General features: G+C 40.8%; 1 protein-coding gene across 7 annotated transcripts in view; it reads left to right on the top strand.

Annotated features, from left to right (window-relative positions):
• dennd5b (DENN/MADD domain containing 5B) overlaps nt 1–22811 on the top strand; it is a 116962-nt gene extending 94151 nt beyond the window's left edge. For 4 of the 7 annotated variants that reach the window (XM_084050268.1, XM_084050267.1, XM_084050266.1 and 1 more), the window contains 7 exons: nt 10321–10466; nt 13438–13556; nt 15786–15973; nt 16604–16686; nt 17420–17546; nt 18007–18181; nt 19026–22811. In XM_084050268.1, the coding sequence (XP_083906394.1) occupies nt 10321–10466; nt 13438–13556; nt 15786–15973; nt 16604–16686; nt 17420–17546; nt 18007–18181; nt 19026–19209 (1022 nt within the window). In that variant the 3' untranslated portion in view covers nt 19210–22811. Of the gene's footprint in view, nt 1–10320; nt 10467–11994; nt 12037–13437; nt 13557–15785; nt 15974–16603; nt 16687–17419; nt 17547–18006; nt 18182–19025 lie in introns of all 7 variants that reach the window. The other 3 variants (XM_084050265.1, XM_084050263.1, XM_084050262.1) reach the window with 1 other exon arrangement.
• The last annotated feature ends 134 nt before the right edge of the window (nt 22812–22945 follow it).

Below are 22945 nucleotides of genomic sequence, written 5' to 3'. Positions count from 1 at the left end.
ATCTTCAGCCACACATTGTCTAATTTTCTTGTATAGTACACTGAGAATCATCGTCTGCAGTTTGACGTACCAAGTTCAATTGGCTACTGTGCGCAAACGGATTGATATGAAAAAGGTAGCACAAAGCACATCCCAAACTTCTAGTCAATAGAGCACAGAAGTCCTCCTGACGTCATGTCTGTTACCCTCTGAGTCCATTTATCCACGCTAAATCCCAGAGACTCCCATCACGTCATAAGAACTGTGTTCCAATTTTTCTTTATAAAAACGATTGTGCTGTGATTGTGTCGGGTAGGTGACTCTGGGTCGTTTATGATATTTAGTTATTAAGTGTGCCTGCCATGTTAATGGCAAGGGCACACTTGTTGAGATCCGCCAGATTTATTGTGGGATCGCTAAAGCGATCACACTAATGTTATCTTGCATATTTATTGTGGGATCGCTAAAGCGATCACACTAATGTTATCTTGCATATTTGTGGGATCGCTAAAGCGATCACACTAATGTTATCTTGCATATTTATTGTGGGATCGCTAAAGCGATCACACTAATGTTATTGTGCATATTTATTATTATTATATATTTATTCCGCCCGTTTTTTGGCACCTAACTAGTCCTTCATACTTTTAGCTACAAACTCCGTTCCAACTCTTCAACGTTCGGCCTACTCAGGACATGTCGGCTATTATTCAAATTTTTGAAATAATTTGTACTTTTAGAGATATTGCACTTTTTACTTCTAAAAAAAGCCCATTCATTTCAATGGGGAAATTCATACTTTTAGCTACAAACTCCGTTCCAACTCTATAACGTTCAGCCTACTTAGGACATATTGGCTACCATTTGAATTTTTGAAATAATTCAAATGGGAAAAAAGTTTTTTCCAAAACTTTCATTTTTTCAGAATTTTTTTTTTTTCAGATTTTTTTTTTTCTAGAATTTTTTTTTTCATTTTTTTTTTCCCAAATTTTTTTTTTTTTCATTTTTTTTTTTTTTTTAGAATTTTTTTTCAATTTTTTTTTTTTCAATTTTTTTTTTTTTTCCAAATTTTTTTTTTTCCAAAATTTGTTTTTCCAATTTTTTTTTTTTTCAATTTTTTTTTCCCACATTTTTTTTTTCTTATTTTTTTTTCCTAACTTTTTTTTTTTCAGATTTTTTTTTTCTTTCCAAATTCAAACCTTTCAAACCTTTAGAACTTTTAGAACCTTTAAAACCTTTAGAACCTTTCAAACCTTTCAAACCTTTAGAACCTTTAGAACTTTTCAAACCTTTAGAACCTTTAGAACCTTTCAAACCTTTCAAACCTTTCAAACCTTTAGAACCTTTAGAACCTTTCAAACCTTTCAAACCTTTCAAACCTTTCAAACCTTTAGAACCTTTCAAACCTTTCAAACCTTTCAAACCTTTCAAACCTTTCAAACCTTTAGAACCTTTAGAACCTTTCAAACCTATAACACTACTAACACTATCAATACTCAATACCTGCAACATTCTTAGCGATCCCACACTGTTTCTTCAGGAACAGTACTTTCTAGTTGTGGGATCGCTAAAGCGATCACACTAATGTTATTGTGCATATTTATTATTATTATATATTTATTCCGCCCGTTTTTTGGCACCTAACTAGTCCTTCATACTTTTAGCTACAAACTCCGTTCCAACTCTTCAACGTTCGGCCTACTCAGGACATGTCGGCTATTATTCAAATTTTTGAAATAATTTGTACTTTTAGAGATATTGCACTTTTTACTTCTAAAAAAAGCCCATTCATTTCAATGGGGAAATTCATACTTTTAGCTAGAAACTCCGTTCCAACTCTATAACGTTCAGCCTACTTAGGACATATTGGCTACCATTTGAATGTTTGAAATAATTCAAATGGGAAAAAAGTTTTTTCCAAAACTTTTATTTTTTCAGAATTTTTTTTTTTTCAATTTTTTTTTTTTTCAGAATTTTTTTTTTCAAAATTTTTTTTTTTCAGATTTTTTTTTTTTCAATTTTTTTTTCCATTTTTTTTTTTTCAAATTTTTTTTTTTCATTTTTTTTTTTCAAAAAAAAATTTTTTTTCCAAATTTTTTTTTCCAAATTTATTTTTTTTTCAATTTTTTTTTTCCAAATTTTTTTTTTCTTATTTTTTTTTCCTAAATTTTTTTTTTTCAAATTTTTTTTTTCTTACCAAATTCAAACCTTTCAAACCTTTAGAACTTTTAGAACCTTTAGAACCTTTCAAACCTTTCAAACCTTTAGAACCTTTAGAACTTTTCAAACCTTTAGAACCTTTAGAACTTTTCAAACCTTTAGAACCTTTCAAACCTTTAGAACTTTTAGAACCTTTAGAACCTTTCAAACCTTTCAAACCTTTCAAACCTTTAGAACCTTTAGAACCTTTCAAACCTTTCAAACCTTTCAAACCTTTAGAACCTTTCAAACCTTTCAAACCTTTCAAACCTTTCAAACCTTTAGAACCTTTCAAACCTATAACACTACTAACACTATCAATACTCAATACCTGCAACATTCTTAGCGATCCCACACTGTTTCTTCAGGAACAGTACTTTCTAGTTATTATTATTATTATTCCGCCCGTTTTTTGGCCCCTAACTAGTCCTTCATACTTTTAGCTACAAACTCCGTTCCAACTCTTCAACGTTCGGCCTACTCAGGACATGTCGGCTATTATTTTTATTTTTGAAATAATTTGTACTTTTAGAGATATTGCACTTTTTACTTCTAAAAAAAGCCCATTCATTTCAATGGGGAAATTCATACTTTTAGCTAGAAACTCCGTTCCAACTCTATAACGTTCAGCCTACTTAGGACATATTGGCTACCATTTGAATTTTTGAAATAATTTGTACTTTTAGAGATATTTCACTTTTTACTGCTAAAACAATCCCATTCATTTCAATGGAGAAATGCTATTTAGCCACAGTGGAGCCTAGCAACTGCTTATTATACCCTAACAACACCATATTAGAGCCTAGCAACCACCTATTATACCCTAGCAACCACCTATTACACCCTAGCAACCACCGTTTTACCCTAGCAACCACCTTTTGTACCCTAGCAACCGCATATTAGACCATATAAACTGCATATTAAACCTTAGCAACCCCCTATTAGACCCTAGCAACCACGTATTACACCATAGCAACCACCTTTTTACCCTAGCAACCACCCGTTTTACCCCAGCAACCACCTGTTTTACCCTAGCAACCACCAATTAGACCCTAGCAACCACCTATAAGACCCTAGCGACCGCTTATTAGGCCCTAGCAACCACCTGTTTTACCCTAGCAACCACCTATTAGACCCTAGCAACCGCCTATTAGACCCTAGCAACCGCCTATTAGAACCTAGCTATCACTGTTTTACCCTAGAAAAATACATTTTACACTATTCAACACTGCCAACACTATAAAAACTTTTAACACTAATACTTTAACACCTTTCAAACCTTTCACACCTTTCAAACCTTTCAAACCTTTAGAACCTTTAGAACCTTTAGAACCTTTCAAACCATTCAAACCTTTAGAACCTTTCAAACCTTTAGAACCTTTCAAACCTTTAGAACCTTTCAAACCTTTAGAACTTTTAGAACCTTTAGAACCTTTCAAACCTTTAGAACCTTTAGAACCTTTCAAACCTTTAGAACCTTTCAAACCTTTAGAACCTTTCAAACCTTTAGAACCTTTCAAACCATTCAAACCTTTCAAACCATTCAAACCTTTAGAACCTTTCAAACCTTTAGAACCTTTCAAACCTTTCAAACCTTTCAAACCTTTCAAACCTTTCAAACCTTTCAAACTTTTCAAACCCTTCAAACCCTTTAAACCTTTCAAACCTTTCAAACCTTCAAACCTATAGCACTATTAACACTATCAATACTCAATACCTGCAACATTCTTAGCGATCCCACACTGTTTCTTCAGGAACAGTACTTTCTAGTTATTATTATTATTATTCCGCCCGTTTTTTGGCACCTAACTAGTCCTTCATACTTTTAGCTACAAACTCCGTTCCAACTCTTCAACGTTCGGCCTACTCAGGACATGTCGGCTATTATTTTTATTTTTGAAATAATTTGTACTTTTAGAGATATTGCACTTTTTACTTCTAAAAAAAGCCCATTCATTTCAATGGGGAAATTCATACTTTTAGCTAGAAACTCCGTTCCAACTCTATAACGTTCAGCCTACTTAGGACATATTGGCTACCATTTGAATTTTTTGAAAAAATGTGTACTTTTAGAGATATTTCACTTTTTACTGCTAAAACAATCCCATTCATTTCAATGGAGAAATGCTATTTAGCCACAGTGGAGCCTAGCAACTGCTTATTATACCCTAACAACACCATATTAGAGCCTAGCAACCACCTATTATACCCTAGCAACCACCTATTACACCCTAGCAACCACCATTTTACCCTAGCAACCACCTTTTGTACCCTAGCAACCGCATATTAGACCATATAAACTGCATATTAAACCTTAGCAACCCCCTATTAGACCCTAGCAACCATGTATTACACCCTAGCAACCGCTTATTAGGCCCTAGCAACCACCTGTTTTACCCTAGCAACCACCTATTAGACCCTAGCAACCGCCTATTAGACCCTAGCAACCGCCTATTAGAACCTAGCTATCACTGTTTTACCCTAAAAAAATACATTTTACACTATTCAACAGTGCCAACACTATAAAAACTTTTAACACTAATACTTTAACACCTTTCAAACCTTTCACACCTTTCAAACCTTTAGAACCTTTCAAACCTTTAGAACTTTTAGAACCTTTAGAACCTTTCAAACCTTTAGAACCTTTCAAACCATTCAAACCTTTAGAACCTTTCAAACCTTTAGAACCTTTCAAACCTTTCAAACCTTTCAAACCCTTCAAACCCTTCAAACCCTTTAAACCTTTCAAACCTTTCAAACCTTTCAAACCTATAACACTACTAACACTATCAATACTCAATACCTGCAACATTCTTAGCGATCCCACACTGTTTCTTCAGGAACAGTACTTTCTAGTTATTATTATTATTCCGCCCGTTTTTTGGCCCCTAACTAGTCCTTCATACTTTTAGCTACAAACTCCGTTCCAACTCTTCAACGTTCGGCCTACTCAGGACATGTCGGCTATTATTTTTATTTTTGAAATAATTTGTACTTTTAGAGATATTGCACTTTTTACTTCTAAAAAAAGCCCATTCATTTCAATGGGGAAATTCATACTTTTAGCTAGAAACTCCGTTCCAACTCTATAACGTTCAGCCTACTTAGGAGATATTGGCTACCATTTGAATTTTTGAAATAATTTGTACTTTTAGAGATATTTCACTTTTTACTGCTAAAACAATCCCATTCATTTCAATGGAGAAATGCTATTTAGCCACAGTGGAGCCTAGCAACTGCTTATTATACCCTAACAACACCATATTAGAGCCTAGCAACCACCTATTATACCCTAGCAACCACCTATTACACCCTAGCAACCACCTTTTGTACCCTAGCAACCGCATATTAGACCATATAAACTGCATATTAAACCTTAGCAACCCCCTATTAGACCCTAGCAACCACGTATTACACCCTAGCAACCACCTGTTTACCCTAGCAACCACCCGTTTTACCCCAGCAACCACCTGTTTTACCCTAGCAACCACCAATTAGACCCTAGCAACCACCTATTAGACCCTAGCAACCGCTTATTATGCCCTAGCAACCACCTGTTTTACCCTAGCAACCACCTATTAGACCCTAGCAACCGACTATTAGACCCTAGCAACCGCCTATTAGACCCTAGCAACCACGTATTACACCCTAGCAACCACCTGTTTACCCTAGCAACCACCCGTTTTACCCCAGCAACTACCTGTTTTACCCTAGCAACCACCAATTAGACCCTAGCAACCACCTATTAGACCCTAGCAACCGCTTATTATGCCCTAGCAACCACCTGTTTTACCCTAGCAACCACTTGTTTTACCCTAGCAACCACCTATTAGACCCTAGCAACCACCTATTAGACCCTAGTAACCATCTATTAGACCCTAGCTATCACTGTTTTACCCTAAAAAAATACATTTTACACTATTCAACACTGCCGACACTATAAAAACTTTTAACACTAATACTTTAACACCTTTCAAACCTTTCACACCTTTCAAACCTTTCAAACCTTTAGAACCTTTCAAACCTTTAGAACTTTTAGCACCTTTAGAACCTTTCAAACCTTTAGAACCTTTAGAACCTTTAGAACCTTTCAAACCATTCAAACCTTTAGAACCTTTCAAATCTTTAGAACCTTTCAAACCTTTAGAACCTTTCAAACCTTTAGAACCTTTCAAACCTTTAGAACTTTTAGAACCTTTAGAACCTTTCAAAACTTTAGAACCTTTCAAACCTTTCAAACCTTTCAAACTTTTCAAACCCTTCAAACCCTTTAAACCTTTCAAACCTTTCAAACCCTCAAACCTATAACACTACTAACACTATCAATACTCAATACCTGCAACATTCTTAGCGATCCCACACTGTTTCTTCAGGAACAGTACTTTCTAGTTAAGTGTGCCTACCATGTTAATGGTAGAGGCACACTTATTGAGATCCGCCGGATTTATTAATCCATACTCTTTATTCCCGCAAAACTTCGGTCGTCCGTAACTGCCGCACGGTTTACACTACCGCCGCAATATATACATCAAAACGTGCGGCTTGGTCGGGAATGATGTGCTCGGACACGATTTTCCGTCACGCGTTACCATGGCGACGTTATTAGCAAAAAACAGCTAAACTCCGCCCCTTTTGGCCGCACGTACCGCGCAAAACGCTTCTCCTCCCACACGGTTTACTCGTTAGTCGCAATGTATATATCAAAACGTGCGGGACGACCGTCCCACTTACCGCATTACTTTTTTCGCCGTTTCGCGTTACCACGCCCACGTTATTAGCAAAAACATGTAGCCGCGCCCCCTTTCAGTCCCAAATTCAGACTCATTCTGACTTGACTTACTCTTCATCATCATCCCCCATTCACACCCATGTTAACCATCATCATCCTCAGTCCCCCATTCACTCCCATGTTAACGGTTACGGGGAGGGGGGAAACCACCCAGAGACTCTAGGGCTCCTGCTATAATCTATATGGAAGCTGTAACAACCAATGAGCTTCGTGTGTTGAAGCTCCGCCCCCTCTGCCTTCCTATTGGCCGAGCTTTAAATGGCCGTAACTTCTGTTTGCAGCATGGTACCGCCCCCAAACTTTGTCATGGACTTTATTTTTTTACGAACTTTTTTTTTTTTCCGAATTTTTTTTTTTTTCGACAAATTTTTTTTTTTCTTAATTTTTTTTTTCGAACTTTTTTTTTTTCGATTTTTTTTTTTACACCAAAACACTTTTTGAAGGGTATGCAACTCGATGGTCCAACTGGGACTTGGACCTCTTCACTTCCGGTTTCAAAAGTGCCCAAAATGATCTGAAACTTCGCCTACCCCCCCTAAATTAGGGTCTGCGAACACATCCGTCACAACAGGAAGTGGATATTTCACTTCCGGTTTTGAAAAGTGCCCGAAATGCTCCCAAACTTCGCCTACCCCCCCTAAATGGGGGACTGCGAACAATTGTATAATTGGCACTTTTTGCGTCACACCTTCAGAAGTGGGCGAAACAAGCACTCAAACCATTTATTCACTTCCGGTTTCTGAAAATTTCCCGAAATGCTCCCAAACTTTGCTTACCCCCCCCTAAATGGGGGACTGCAAACAATAGTATAATGGGCACTTTCTGCGTCAGACCTTCAGAAGTGGGTGAAACAAGCACTCAAACCCATTTAAGTAATTGTTTATATATTTTTAAAAATTATTACATTTTTTTCAAATGTTGTTTTAGATGCTCATTTTTACCTTCAATTTTTCTGTTTTTTAATTTTCCTTTTTTGACTTTCGGTTTATTTTCTCTTAATTTTTGAAACATTATTTTGCTGTTTTTTTCTTTACTTTTTTGGCCGCCCGAAGGGATCAAAATGCTACTCCTCCCACACGGTTCACACGGCCCCGCCAATGTATACATCAAAACGTGCGGGACGACCGGCCCACCTACCGCATAACTTTTTTCACCGTTTCGCATTACCACGGCGACAAAACCCCCAGCCAACGCAGGCACACTTAAATTTTCGTAGGAAATTTCTTTCTAGTTAATATATCATATTCTTCCCGCAAAATTTCGTCCGTCCATAACTGCCGCACGGTTTACACTACCGCCGCAATGTATATATCAAAACGTGCGGCTTGGTCGGGAATGATGTGCTCGGAAACGATTTTCTGTCACGCGATACCATGGCGACGTTATTAGCGAAAAACAGCTAAACTCCGCCCCTTTTGGCCGCACGTACCGCGCAAAACGCTTCTCCTCCCACACGGTTTACTCGTTAGTCGCAATGTATATATCAAAACGTGCGGGACGACCGTCCCACTTACCGCATTACTTTTTTCGCCGTTTCGCGTTACCACGCCCACGTTATTAGCAAAAACATGTAGCCGCGCCCCCTTTCAGTCCCAAATTCAGACTCATTCTGACTTGACTTACTCTTCATCATCATCCCCCATTCACATCCATGTTAACCATCATCATCCTCACTCCCCCATTCACTCCCATGTTAACGGTTACGGGGAGGGGGGGAAACCACCCAGAGACTCTAGGGCTCCTGCTATAATCCATGTGGCAGCTGTAACCACCAATGAGCTTCGTGTGTTGAAGCTCCGCCCCCTCTGCCTTCCTATTGGCCGAGCTTTAAATGGCCGTAACTCCTGTTTGCAGCATGGTACCGCCCCCAAACTTTGTCATGGACTTTATTTTTTTACGAACTTTTTTTTTTTTTACGAAAAAAAAAAAAAAACGACATTTTTTTTTTTTCGAATATTTTTTTTTTCCGAACTTTTTTTTTTCCCGATTTTTTTTTTTTCCGAAAAAAAATTTCTTTCCGATTTTTTTTTTTTTTCCGAAATTTTTTTTTTCTTAATTTTTTTTTCCGAACTTTTTTTTTTTTTTTCGATTTTTTTTTTTTTACACCAAAACACTTTTTGAAGGGTGTGCAACTCGTTGGTCCAACCCGGACTTGGACCTCTTCACTTCCGGTTTGAAAAGTGCCCAAAATGATCTGAAACTTCGCCTACCCCCCCTAAATTGGGGTCTGCGAACACATCCGTCACAACAGGAAGTGGATATTTCACTTCCGGTTTTGAAAAGTGCCCGAAATGCTCCGAAACTTCACCTACCCCCCCTAAATAGGGGACTGCGAACAATTGTACAATTGGCACTTTTTGCGTCAGACCTTCAGAAGTGGGTGAAACAAGCACTCAAAACCATTTATTCACTTCCGGTTTCAGAAAATTTCCCGAAATGCTCGGAAACTTTGCCTACCCCCCCTAAATAGGGGACTGCAAACAATAGTATAATGGGCACTTTCTGCGTCAGACCTTCATAAGTGGGTGAAACAAGCACTCAAACCCATTTAAGTAATTGTTTATATATTTTCTAAAATTATTACATTTTTTTCAAATGTTGTTTTAGATTCTCATTTTTACCTTCAATTTTTCTGTTTTTTAATTTTCCTTTTTTGACTTTCCGTTTATTTTTTATTAATTTTTGAAAAATTATTTTGCTGTTTTTATCTTTACTTTTTTGGCCGCCCGAGGGGATAAAAATGCTACTCCTCCCACACGGTTGACACGACTCCGCCAATATATACATCAAAACGTGCGGGACGACCGGCCCACTTACCGCATTACTTTTTACACCGTTTCGCGGTACCGCGGCGACAAAACCCCCAGCCAACGCAGGCACACTTAAATTTTCGTAGGAAATTTCTTTCTAGTATTTGATAATGTCTGTGTTTGGAGAAAATGTATTTATTTTATTTAAATGATTTAAATGTATAACATTGTTTTCTCACTCAACAGTAAACAGACCAACATACTTTATAAGTGTATACAGGGTGTCTGCACATTTTTAAAGTGACAATTTCAGGACTTCTAAGACCCTTTTATGCAACTAAAATAGAATAATAAAATACAAATAAGACCATTACTGCATCAAAAGTAATCAACAAACTATACGAATGCAAACATTTTGAAAATAGACGATCTACATGCGCGCAACGCACATATTTGATTTGATTATGTTTACTGGATTTTGGGTTTAACACTCAGACACTGAGAAAGCCCACTGTCTAAGCGCATCCTCTTTTTCTAACTTAATTTGTGTTCATATAATTGCATTTCTCTGGTACACTAACATTGTTGCGTTTGTCCCTGCAGTGATCCCATACCGCGCGGTCATCATTCCCATCAAGAAGCTGAGTAACACCATGACGACGTCCAACCCATGGGTGTGCGTGTCCGGCGAGCTGGGAGACTCTGGTGTCATGCAGATCCCCAAGAATGTCCTAGAGATGGCCTTTGACGTGAGTGTGACCTCTCAACCTTTTGACCTAAAGCCTGATTTATACTTATTTGCGCGCCAACGTCACTGAAAATAGCCGATCTACAAGCTCGCAACGCGCCGCGATGCGACGTGTTGTGAGCTTGTGGATCGGCCATCTTTGCGCTCGCTGCTGGCGCGCTACATAAGTATAAATCCGGTTTAACACGTCCCACGGTCTCTAGCAGGCATGAGCACTGCACCAACATTGACCCCTAGGGTGTTATTAAATGTTGGGTGCCAACAGGGGTGAGGTGTGTGGTTTGTGTGTGTGTGGGGAAAGAGTTTGTCAGGATCTTCACTTCGCTTCCTCGTCTCTGTTCATCTCATCTCTCTGTTGTTTCATTCACTCCATCCATTGCAGCGCAGTAAACGATTAACTACAGCGTGGCGCCGTCAGAAAACATCATAAGCACTGATTAAGGCAATTTGACATGCAGGAGTATCACTTATTTGTATTTTATCGAGAGGGACAATATTTATATATACAGTATACATATACTAATGAATAATGCATTCAAATACAGCACAATACGGTGCGGTTAAAAAAGCACTGTGAAATATACAAGGAGTTAGCAAGAATGCTAATTTTCATCCCCAGTTCCTGACACACAAACAATAAAACAAACACCACCACCACACAACGTAACAAAATACGAGGTAAAAACAGAACACAATTATCACTTATTCATAGCGTTAAGTCACATTTAACCCATTAAGACTTGGAACGCATCTGTGTCACTTTAGATTTCTTTGGCTATTCAAAAATAGCAGATCTACAAGCTCATAGCGCGGCACCGAGTGCCGCGCTATGAGCTTGTAGATCTGCTATTTTTGAAAAACATTTTCAAGAATCGCCTCAGGTCTTAATGGGTTAAATACGTTTCAATCATTCACTTTTGTTTTTGTATTGACAAGCCAGTAACTATTGAGTGAAACGGTACAGTGGTTGTGAAACACTAATTTAAGTCAAATGTGAGTTGACTGCAGTTTAGCAACAAGACAACAGCTGCTATAAAGCTCTACCTCCCTCCTGAACTCACATTTCCTTCTGTACATCTTTCTAATGCATAATTTGTTCCCCGTCGCACAACGGCGTCACGCTCCAAAAACAGCAGACCTACAAGCTCTGTAGATCTGCTATTTTCGTGCGTGTGACACCGTCGTAGGGCGAAGTATAAATTAGGCATTTCTGGTGTTTTGTGTGACTGTCACTCGCACTACAGCGGCACTACACTTCACGTCTGGTGAATGAGCTCATCAAAACACTTGTTTGTTTGTGTGTGTGTGCGCAATAATGGTGGCGGTGAGGGCCTCTCATTGACTGTGACTAACGACCAGGCCTTCTCTACTTGTGGTCGCACAATATGATTAGATACAGTATGTACCATTCTAGCATGCGTGTTGCTTTTATTGTCTCACCAACATCCGGCACACGGCCGCAAAACCCACGTTTCGTGTTGTCTACCCATCATGCACCATGTCCTAACAAGTGTCTCCATCTCCCTCAGTCTGCTTTCAGGCCTCACACCCACATCTCCGCCACATTTAAGGTTAGAGTCTCCCTCCATCTCTCTCTCTCTCTCTTTCCCTCTCTCCATATCTCAAACGGATCCCACCCCCATCTGTTCTCTCTCTCTCTGGCCCTGGAACTGGGCTGGTTCTGGTGCGACACTGTCTAGTGTTCTTGTAGACATTGTTTTACATTATTAGTTTTTGCTGCAGGTTGTTCTAGTCAGGGGGCTGGACATCCATGTCTCCAAGATCTCTACCTTGTGCCCGGAAATGTTGCCCACCCCGAAAGGATTTTTTTCATTTCTAATTACATTTTTTACAGAATAGTTTTTAGTTATTTATTCTGTGGTGTCATGTTGTCATCATTCTTTGCTGACAAGAGGTTTTTATTATTAAATGATTCTATGCTTATATTATTCATTTTAAAAAAGACCTAAAAGCATCTGGCACTGGGTGTTCTCGCCGGCCTTGGAAAACGGCTAATAAGTGATATTGTGCCCCAAAAGGTTGCCCACTACCCCTCTAATAGTTGACCTACTGTATTACCCTGGAACAATCAGTTGGGCATTCTAGTGTACAGTAATTCCGTTGACTGTGTGTGTGTGTGTGTGTGTGTGTGTGTGTGTGTGTGTGTGTGTGTGTGTGTGTGTGTGTGTGTGTGTGTGTGTGTGTGTGTGTGTGTGTGTGTGTGTGTGTGTGTGTGTGTGTGTGTGTCATATTCTGTGTCATATGAGCCACCACATTTGGTTCCATCATATGCAACGCCATATCATGATATGCTGATGTTATGCAGTGATATTCATTGAGTCGATTATCATTTTTGCATTCAACGACAAAAATTACACGTCAGTGTATTTCGATGGTGGCATTTTTTGGGTCATTGGGAATGCTATAGCGACTGTGTTGTTTTGTTGTTGTGTGTGTGTGTGTGTAGTGCCACACATTAACTCTCTCAGTGCCAAAAACGAGTTATCCCAAGTTTTTTTTGAATGCCCTCAGTGCCAAGAACGAGTTATCCCGAGTAAAAATAAATAAATATATATACATATATATATATATATATATTTTTTTTAAATAATTTTCAGAGCCCAAGATATCGTGATCCAAAGATTTGCTGCTCCATTCACTTCTTGTTTAACTTATTTTTTATTTTTTTACTTTAAAAGAATTGCTGGCACAGTATGAACATATTTTTTCTCTGAGAGAGTTAAGCACTAAAGTCCTCAGTGTTCATTTATCTTTATTTGTAACCCGCAAGGGTCCATTTGGTTACATTTGTATCAGCTTGATAGTGGGTTAAATTAACACTCAGGATTGTTAGGTGATGGATGTGTAGCTGATGGATTGAATTATAGAAGAATCAGCACTATTTTCTGGGGGGTTAGGATCTCCTTGAGTCTCATTCTTATGTTGCCCCCTCCATCTGTGTGTTTGTGTAGTGTCAGAACCTGGGGAAGCTGACCACAGTCCAGCTGGGTCATGACAACTCGGGTCTCCTGGCTAAATGGCTCGTCGACTGTGTCATGGTGCGCAACGAGATCTCAGGACACACCTACAGGTGAGCGCGGATTCAGGTCTTTTTAAGCGGTGCTAGCCGCTTCTACAAGTAACTTTGTGTGTTTGTATATCTATATTTGTACAGTATGTCTGCATATCTCCATGTGAACAAACACGTGCATGCACACATACAGTATTGCCACTTATAAACGCACACACTCACAGGAAGGCAAACACGCAAACGCACGCACTCAAGACGCACACTACTGTAGCAGCAGCCTGCTGTTTTTGAGTGGTGCCAGCCACTCCTACACTTGACCGTGTCCGTCCGTCCGTCCGTCCGTTTGAGCACGGCCTCAACAGCTGCAGCTGATTACAACACAAGGATGCAACCAGTTACACTAATTCAAAGGCACCACTCTCTTCACACTGGGTGTGATTTTTGGGCGGTGCAACCGCCCCTATATGTGAGGTTTGGACATCGACATTCGCTGCACTGTGATTGGCCACCATTGTACCATTGCACCGAGTGCCGCGCTATGAGCTTGTAGATCTGCTATTTTTGAAAAATCATGAAAATGTGTGCAAATCTTTTAATATATATTGTTTTAAAGCGAACATTTTTAACTCAAATCTTTGCTTCCGGGGGTCCCTGGAACATATATTTTTAGATGGGGGTCCGCGGCCAAATACATTTCATTTTGGGGGTCCTTGACATGGAAAAAAGAACCACTGATATTATGGCGACATAAGTTTTTTCAAAAAACTGTTGAATCCCCCAGAAGCAAAGATTTGAGTTACAAATGTTCACTTTTGTAACTCAAATCTCAAGATTTGCTAAAAAAATAGCAGATCTACAAGCTCATAGCGCGGTTTTGAATAGCCAAAGTGTAAAATGATGCTTTTTAGCTCAAATGAAAAAGTGACACAGATGCGTTCCAGGTCTTAATGGGTTAAAAGGTTTGAGAACCACTAGTACATATACAGCTCAATGAAATAAACTCATCAAAGGCACCGCTTACTTCACACTCTCGGTGGGAGTTTTTTTTTTACATTTGAATTCAACCTTTTATATGTTGAAAGAGTAGAGCCCACTGACAGCAATTCCCAGTGAGGGCAATACCACACAGATGGAACCCACACCATAAAGGCTTTCTTAATATTCTCTGCTGGAGCTTCCGTCTGCCACACAGAGTTTTTACAACCTCAGGCTATGAAGACGTGTTAGACAGCATTTTTAATTAAATCTGAGATGACCGAGATTGCCTTCGGCCGTGGTGTGAGGAGACACTTATATGAAAAATGTTGAAAAGAAGATTTGGACAGAATAGCCTACGCTGCACTCTACACACTACCACCAAATGCCAAGTTTTTGTCAGTTTCCTTTTTATTTTATTTTTGGTCTCAAGAGACAGAGTGGTTCTGTATGCAGGGGCAGTGATTGCCTTTCCAGCATAATGAGTGCAAGCTACTGAAAACCAACCACTGTGGGCGCTGGGGGCGTGTTCTCTCCTCCGCGTCATCAGTGCCCACACCCTAGGTGGGGTTGGCGAAAGGGCCTTTCTGTGTGGAGTTTGCATGTTCTCCCTGTGTCTCCTAGGGTAGTTAATACCCTCACAAAAACATGCAGTAATCCTGGTCACTATACTGCCTCCTCCTGGCCAGCCGGGGCGCCTGATGGAGGGGAAGGGAACTGGTTGGAATAACGTGTTCCTTCCACGCGCTACGTCCAACCAGGGAAACTCCCCCCTGTCAGGTGATAAGAAGGTCAGTTGGCTCTCATGCATTGAAGGAGGCATGAGCTCGGCCCTGGCCTCTCTAGGTTGGCAGAGGGAAGGTAGTGCCCAGGATTACACGCTTAGGCATTGGCACTGGGTGAAAAAATAGGGGTTACAAAATCGTGGGATAAAACATTTAGAAAAAAAAAAAAAAGAAGAAAGTTATTTCTTTGGACTCTGCCCCATTAAGAGGAGAGCTGTGAGAGATTCATAGTCGAGTGCATACGTTTTGCTGAAAGACCAGTCCAGTCTGTTCATTGCCTGCGGTCAGTAATTGTTCATAATGTATTTATTCAATGTATCATTATCTACTGTATAGGGATCATATTCTCTACACTACGGCACCCTTTGAAACTCTACTTAATGGTGGTATGGTATTAACTTAAATCAACCCATTTGTTGATTCTGAGGAAGGCCAAAACGTCAATCAAATAAATCACTGCATACAGTATGGAGCCAGAGTGTGTGACTTTTTTCCTCCTTTTAAACTCCCATTCACCTGTCCTCTCCAGGTTCCCGTGCGGGCGGTGGCTGGGTAAAGGGGTGGACGACGGCAGTCTGGAGCGAGTTCTGATTGGTGAGCTGGTGTTGCCCAGTACAGAGGAGGATTCTGGGAGGGGTTGCCGCACCCCGGAGCTCCAGCGTTCACCGTCCCAGACCCGACGCATCAGCATCACCTCGATGTCCAACCGCGGATACAGTCAGTGTTTTCTGCTATAAACAAAACAGTTCAGATTAAAGCAGCACTATTTAACCTTCCTCTTCTACCCCGGATTTGAACCCGTGTTACTGCTGAAGTGCTGACATTTTTATATATAAATTGAATATTGACCATCAGGTCAAATTTGTGTCAGATCCACTGTCTAGGTGAGACATGAGCTTTGACACGATCTAAATGTCTCAATAGAAGAGCAAGGAGACAAAATACTAACACCCCAATTGTATAAGTTATATTGTATTAACCTGAGGCTGATTCTACAAATGCCTTCTAAATCAGTAGTTCTCAAACTTCTTCGTAATTCAAAATTATTCAAAAATTCAAGCTCGCTTGTACATCTGCTATTTTTGGATAGCCATACAGAGATTGGACAAATTTACATTTTATTAATTTAAAAAAGTTACATATGAGTGTGGTTTTAAAATCTAAAACGGTAGTAATGCCATCTTATTAACAGTTTTATCTTTCTGTTTTTTGTAATACTGAAATGGGGAGTCTCTCTCGTTCTACCCATGTAGAAATGTAGTGCACTATAGAGACATGAATGTACAAAAACATCATCTGAAAATCTGAAATTAATCTGTGTTTACGTGGTGGCTTGTCTGATTTCAGAGCCCACATCAGCCCAGATCCAGGAAGCCATCGGGGAGGCAGTGAACAACATCATCAAACACTTCCACAAACCTGAGAAAGAGGTGTGTGTGTGTGTGTGTGTGTGTGTGTGTGTGTGTGTGTGTGTGTGTGTGTGTGTGTGTGTGTGTGTGTGTGTGTGTGTGTGTGTGTGTGTGTGTGTGTGTGTTGTTTACATGTATAGTGAAGCAAGTGGCATAGAGTTAGAGTGCTGCAGGGTTATGAGAATAGTCTTCATGTCCTGTTAAACACATTTCTAAAACCAGTGTTAGTAAGCTGCAGGAGAAAAACAGTCTCTATGCTGCTGCTTACTTTGTCTGGTAGAATCATGAAGAGACAGGATATATGTATTGACCGCCCAGGCCAACCTCCATCCAGCATGATTTTAATGCCGTTCTAACTGTCAGAGAGCTATAGGGAGAAAGTGAACGTTGAAAGAGACAGATGTGAAAGGAGAGGAAGAGAGACAAAAAAACAGAGAGAGAGAGAGTGGTTGATAGAGAGCTACGGAGCCCTGGAGCAGTCCATTAAGCACACTGACACAATGGAGTTGATCCAGTCTCCAAATCTAATGCACTTTGCTCTGGAGGGGAGAGACGTCTCTTTGCTCATTGCCATGATGAACGCTTCACTCAGTGACTGACCTTCAGGAATGTTGTGTAACACTGATACAGAGAACGTCCATTCTAAGCGGTGTACGGTTTTCATTAGCGCCAACTCAGCAGCCTTTAAAGGTTTCGTGTTTCAACCATCGTAACCCACCCCACCCCACCCACCCCATCCCCTTTCTCGTAACAGAGGGGCAGTCTGACCATCCTGCTGTGTGGAGAGAGCGGCCTGGTCGGAGCTCTGGAGCAGTTCTTCCACCACGGCTTCAAGTCCGCCCGGCTGTTCCAGAAGACCGTCTTTGTCTGGGACTTCGTGGGTGAGTGTGTGTGTGGAGCTACATTGCCCTCTGCTGGCCTACGTTGGAAACAGCTAATCGGTAGACTTGCAAAGTCAGTCTTTAAAGGCTTTGCTCAACTAGAGACTGCAATCACCTAGATTTTCGTTGTTACACCTGTGTGGAAACTATTATTAGAGAGTTAAGAAATATAGAGAGAGAGAAAAAAAGACCTGCATTGCAGAAGCAATCTAAACTCTTTATGTCAGCCCTTCATATTGTGGTGGTGACGGGAACCTACGTCAAAGCAGAAGGCATAGGTTTGGTAGCAGCTGTTCTCACCGCCATTCTAGCAAGGTTCCTCGCATTTAGAAGTCACCAAGTATTGGTAGGCCATCTTAGTATTAAGCCATTTATTTGGGGGCCCACTTGCTTATGTCAGCACCTCTCCTATGTTAGCAAAAAGAAAACTCAACTTGTGTCCTTCCCTCTCTCTCTACAGAGAAGGCCGTGGCCTACATGGAGACAGCAGACCAGATGGGTGACCTTCAGGAGACCTCGGAGCCCCTGGGGATGACCTGCCAATCACTCTGCCGCTATGTCAACGCCATTAACTCCACCCCCAGGAACATTGGCAAGGACGGAAAGTTCCAGCTGTTGGTTTGCATGGGCGCGAGGTAGGCTCTGCTTTGAATCAAGGGTCAATAACAGTAAAAAGACAGTAAAAAAATAAGTTGACTTTACTTTTTAACCCATTAACACATTGACTGCCTATTTAAAGCCGCCACGTGCCAATCGCGTAGACCTACGCGAAGTGGTCTTTTTTTTTTTTGAAAAAAAATCACATTGCATTGTAGGCCTCGTCCGACACGACACATTTCATTGTAGCACCACCGGAAACGGAATTATCCGGGATCCGGTTTTGCCGATCCCATCCGCCTCCATTCTAAAGCGGACACAAAAACGCCATTTTCTCTTTGTAGTTTTTCTCGTCGCTGATCGCTGTTTAACATAAACCGTTGTAACTGCAAGATGGCGGATCCGTTTTGCATGGGGTTTTCACTGGTCGACGCAGTCGGATCTCCGCTGTGTTTACAAACAGTTTAGAGCTCAATCTTAAGGATTTTAACGAGGTCTATGGCGACGTGAAAAAAGCTAAAAAACAGCAATTAAACGCTGGCACTGGTGAGTACATTATGAGATTAAACGCTGGCATGGAATGAGACCTGAGGCGATTCTTTAAAACGTTTTCTAAATCCTAACATTTTTTTGAAAAAAAAAAAAAAAGAAAGTTTCAAGATTTTTCAAAAATAGCAGATATACAAGCTCATAGCGCGGCACCAAGAAACCTAAAGTGACACAGATGCGTTCCAGGCCTTAATGGGTTAAGAAATGGGGAAAAAAGGAGATCCATAAAAATTGATCAGCGACGCAAAGATGGGCCCCGACCCACTGTTTGGGAAACAGTGGCGCACAGTACAGTTATGACTGATCGTTTTCTAACCGCCTCTTTTTCTGCAGGGACCGTCTGCTGCCCCAGTGGCTCCCCCTGCTGGTCGAGTGCCCCGTGATCCAGAGGATGTACGAAGAGTCCGCTCTGCTGCGAGACCGGACCACCGTCAACGCCCTCATCAGCGTCCTGGAGACTCTCCACGACTTCGCCGTCACACTGGAATCCTCGCTGGTCAAAGGCGTCGACCTCTAACCTCTGCCAGACTACCCAGCCCAGGACTACATTTCCCCCACAACCCCCCACCTACCCACCCATCAGCACACTGACTCCCAGGATTTTAGACACGTCACGAGGGAATGAAATGGCAAAGACAAGAGGGTGTTCTTTCTCTGAAACACGTTCAACCTGGTGTCCCTATTTTTTGGGGGGCAGATCGTTATAGATCGTTAAAGATTTTTTTCACAAATGTCTTCAAGACTTTTCAACATTCTCAAAAATAAAGAAGATGGGTCATGATGGGGCTGTAGTTTGGCTATTTTCGCTGTCCGTCGTACGACAAAGTACATTTATGGAGCACCTTGACGACCAAAGCACACCAAGTTCTTCACACAAGAGGCTTGAGCTTTGGATTCAGAATGAGTTTGGATGCAGTATTATCACCCTGCCTGTGGTTTTAAAAGGCCCTTTTTAAATTTTACTATGGACCTTTTATACAAAAAAAACAATGAAAGAAATGTCACTGGTTCTCAAAGTGGGGTTCGGGGGACCGCCAGAATTCCTTGGGGCTGTTCTAAGTGGACCCTTACGGGTCTGTAACTCTGAGAGTTATGGGGGTCCTTGAAATTAAATACGTTTCAGAACCACTATGTGATGCGTGTGTGTAGCCTAGCCTTCTTTAGGTACAGTACAGTAGGTTCAGGCTTTCTCGCCTGCGTTCTGTCTGCGACTACTGTCTATAATGCCGGCGTCTCCCGGTTAGTGGTAGAATTAGCAAGCATGCTCGTGGACCTGTACTACTGGGCCATAGAAACCAGAATCTACCACAGAATAAGACTGTTTTGACCCTGCTGACTCTCTGTAGTCGCCACACTGGAAGGACTAAAGATGTGGACTACGCCGAACAATGGTGATCAGGAGGTAGATTCTGCAAGAAGCTGAGCCATGTACGGTGCGGTGTGGCGATATGAACTAACGGCTCTGTTTTCCCCCGCCATGTTGGGCTCGCATTGGACCCCTTCCCCCCCCCCCCCCCTCTGCATTACGATTGGCTTGCCGATGTTGATGGACCAGACACGGGGACGAGATGCGGCCTGGCGGCGGGAGCTTATCTGAAGCTGCATGGACCATTCCTACCAAAATGTCAGGTGTCGACCTGGCTGTTGAAAACTGTATGCGTGTATGTATGTATGTATGTATGTATGTGGGTGGGTGGGTGGGTGGAGGGGGTGGGGGTTTGACAAAAGTAATTTCACAGATGGGTGTATAGGTATGTGAGCATTTATGCTTCTACTTTTATTTTTATATGTTCCAACTTTTTAGTATTTGGAATGATCCACTGGTTTCTGAAGAAGGACAACAGCACAAAATAGTACATTACTGGAATGTGTGTGTGTGTGTGTGTGTGTGTGTGTGTGTGTGTGTGTGTGTGTGTGTGTGTGTGTGTGTGTGTGTGTGTGTGTGTGTGTGTGCGTGTGCGTGCGTGTTTACTTGAACCTGTGTATGCCTCATACATTCAGCACTGGTACAACTGCATGGCTGTTCAACAATAAGAGATTCTGGAGCACTTTGCCAATGCTATCCTGGGTCTAATAGTAACTATCATGTTTTCCCCTTTTCTTTCACTGATGGATTTAAACAAATAACTGTTAAAGCTGCAAAGTACATTGTCATCTTACACCCTGGCAATAGTAACTAGAGAGTGATTCAGTCCCCCTCAAACTCTAATCCTTCTTTGTCAAAGTGAATTGATTCTTGGTGAAGAACAAAAGGTGTGTGTTTTGGCTTTGGTTTGAAATATAATCCTTTATTCTAGGAGTTTTTTTGCCACGTTTGCCATTTTCCATTTAATGAAGTAATTCCTAATGCAATCTCCTGTAAATATTTGGATTATTAGTGCATGTCGATGAAAGATGACCAGATTTTGACCGAAATGTATTTATTGTCACGTTCTCCTCTCCGTTCTCCGTTGAGGCGAAAGGTAAAAAAGGAGGAAAAAGGAGCAACCGGACTCATCTGTATATCGTTGCTGTCGGGCAGAAACCTCTTTTTAACTTTTTGTGTAGTAAAGTAGCAGATCCACAAGCTCGAAACACGGTGCGAAGCGACGCATTCTGAGCTTGTAGATCTGCTACTTTTGCTATTTTTGAATTTGAACCCTGAAAAGTAACAGTTTTGTTTTTTGTTTTTTGGACATTTGAGGTTTCCACCCGACAGAGACGATTTCCTTATTTCCCTCTGTTTTAACCACTTGAACCCTAGCATCCATATTCTGCGGAGAACATTTTTGCCAAACATTAGCAGATCTACAAGCTCATATGGAGCCGTGTTGCAACACGTTCTCAGCTTTTAGATCGGCTATTTTCGGCAAAGAGATTTGATGTAGATTGGAGGGGAAAAAAGCACACCGTGAAACAGCAACTCCGATCCGTTTTACCAAGTATAGAGGGTCTTAAGTGGTTAATCTGCAGTATTGAAGAGGTTCTTTCCCCCCAGTATTTAGTCTGTGGAAGACAAACGGCCCACCAGGGATGGTTGTTAACAGCATGATCTTATGTATCTAATATTTTCATTTTTATCTGTGGTAGGCAGAGAGCCTTAAATGCGGTTGTTTGTGCTGGTATATCACTGGCATTCCGGGTTTACAAAAAGAAACCTGTAGAATAAACAGGGAAACATATCTTCTACCTGATGACCACTCTGTCTCCCCTTTACATCATCACGTTGTACCACTTTGGTCCTGCTGCTATGCTCTTGAAGACTTAAGCATCATTTATACTTAAAGGACCACTTCTTTTTTTTCTATAGCGTAGAAACAGAAGACATTGCTGTTGTATTAATCAAAAAAAAGGTTGAAATCTTGTTTGAAATGACCAAATCTGCCTAGCGCTTATGTCACTGGTAGGCAGGTTTCTGAATCTGAACTGTCCACAGCCCTCCTCTGAGACACGGACAGAAATGGTGCCATTTTATAACTATTAGTGTTCTAAAGCATTATGAGCATTAGTGAGGACCAATTATATGAAGATAGGTTGAAAAATGGGTGAAGTGGTCCTTTAATCGTACACGGTTCAATCCTCAGTGTTGATTTAACTCTGAGAGTTTTCTGTGAGAGTTGTTGTATGAATTTGGCTTAATTTCTTTACAATTATAGAACTCATCAATACTTGTCTGGGGTTAAAGTATGAAGGAGGCGAGCTGTGTAGGTTCTACCAAACTGCTACCTGCATGCTTTCTTACTCCCCTTTTCTGCTGTATAGTCTCTTTAAATATAGCGCTACTGAAGTTCCACCATATCAAATGGGCGAGACCTCCATTAACAGTGGCTTGCATCTTGATAGACGAGACCCGTCCTCATCACACACTTCCAGCTCTTGAGGACATTATTGTGGAAATCAAAGTGTCTCTTGTTTTACACTGTGCTCAACTGGTTCCTTGTTACATAGTTTTTGTGTGTGACACATTTAAAACAGGGCAGATCTGGAAGCAGAAGATCTGGGGAAAAGTAAGTGCTACAGAAGCATAGCCTTTCCATATTAAGTCCTACCTGTGAGACATAAGCTACCAAACAAATTGACATGTGTATGTAGAATTGTCTATTGTTCTGTTCTGATATTTATTATGCATATTTCATTAAAAACACCCAATACATAGAAATGTTTTTTTTTGTGTGTTTTTAGCGTGTGTGTGTGTGTGTGTGTGTGTGTGTGTGTGTGTGTGTGTGTGTGTGTGTGTGTGTGTGTGTGTGTGTGTGTGTGTGTGTGTGCGCATG

This window comes from Gymnoscopelus microlampas (genome assembly GCF_963454915.1).
Source record: "Gymnoscopelus microlampas genome assembly, chromosome: 23".
Classification (NCBI taxonomy): domain Eukaryota; kingdom Metazoa; phylum Chordata; class Actinopteri; order Myctophiformes; family Myctophidae; genus Gymnoscopelus; species Gymnoscopelus microlampas.
The sequence above is the reverse complement of the archived record's forward strand: the minus strand, read 5'-3'. Positions and strand labels throughout refer to the sequence as shown.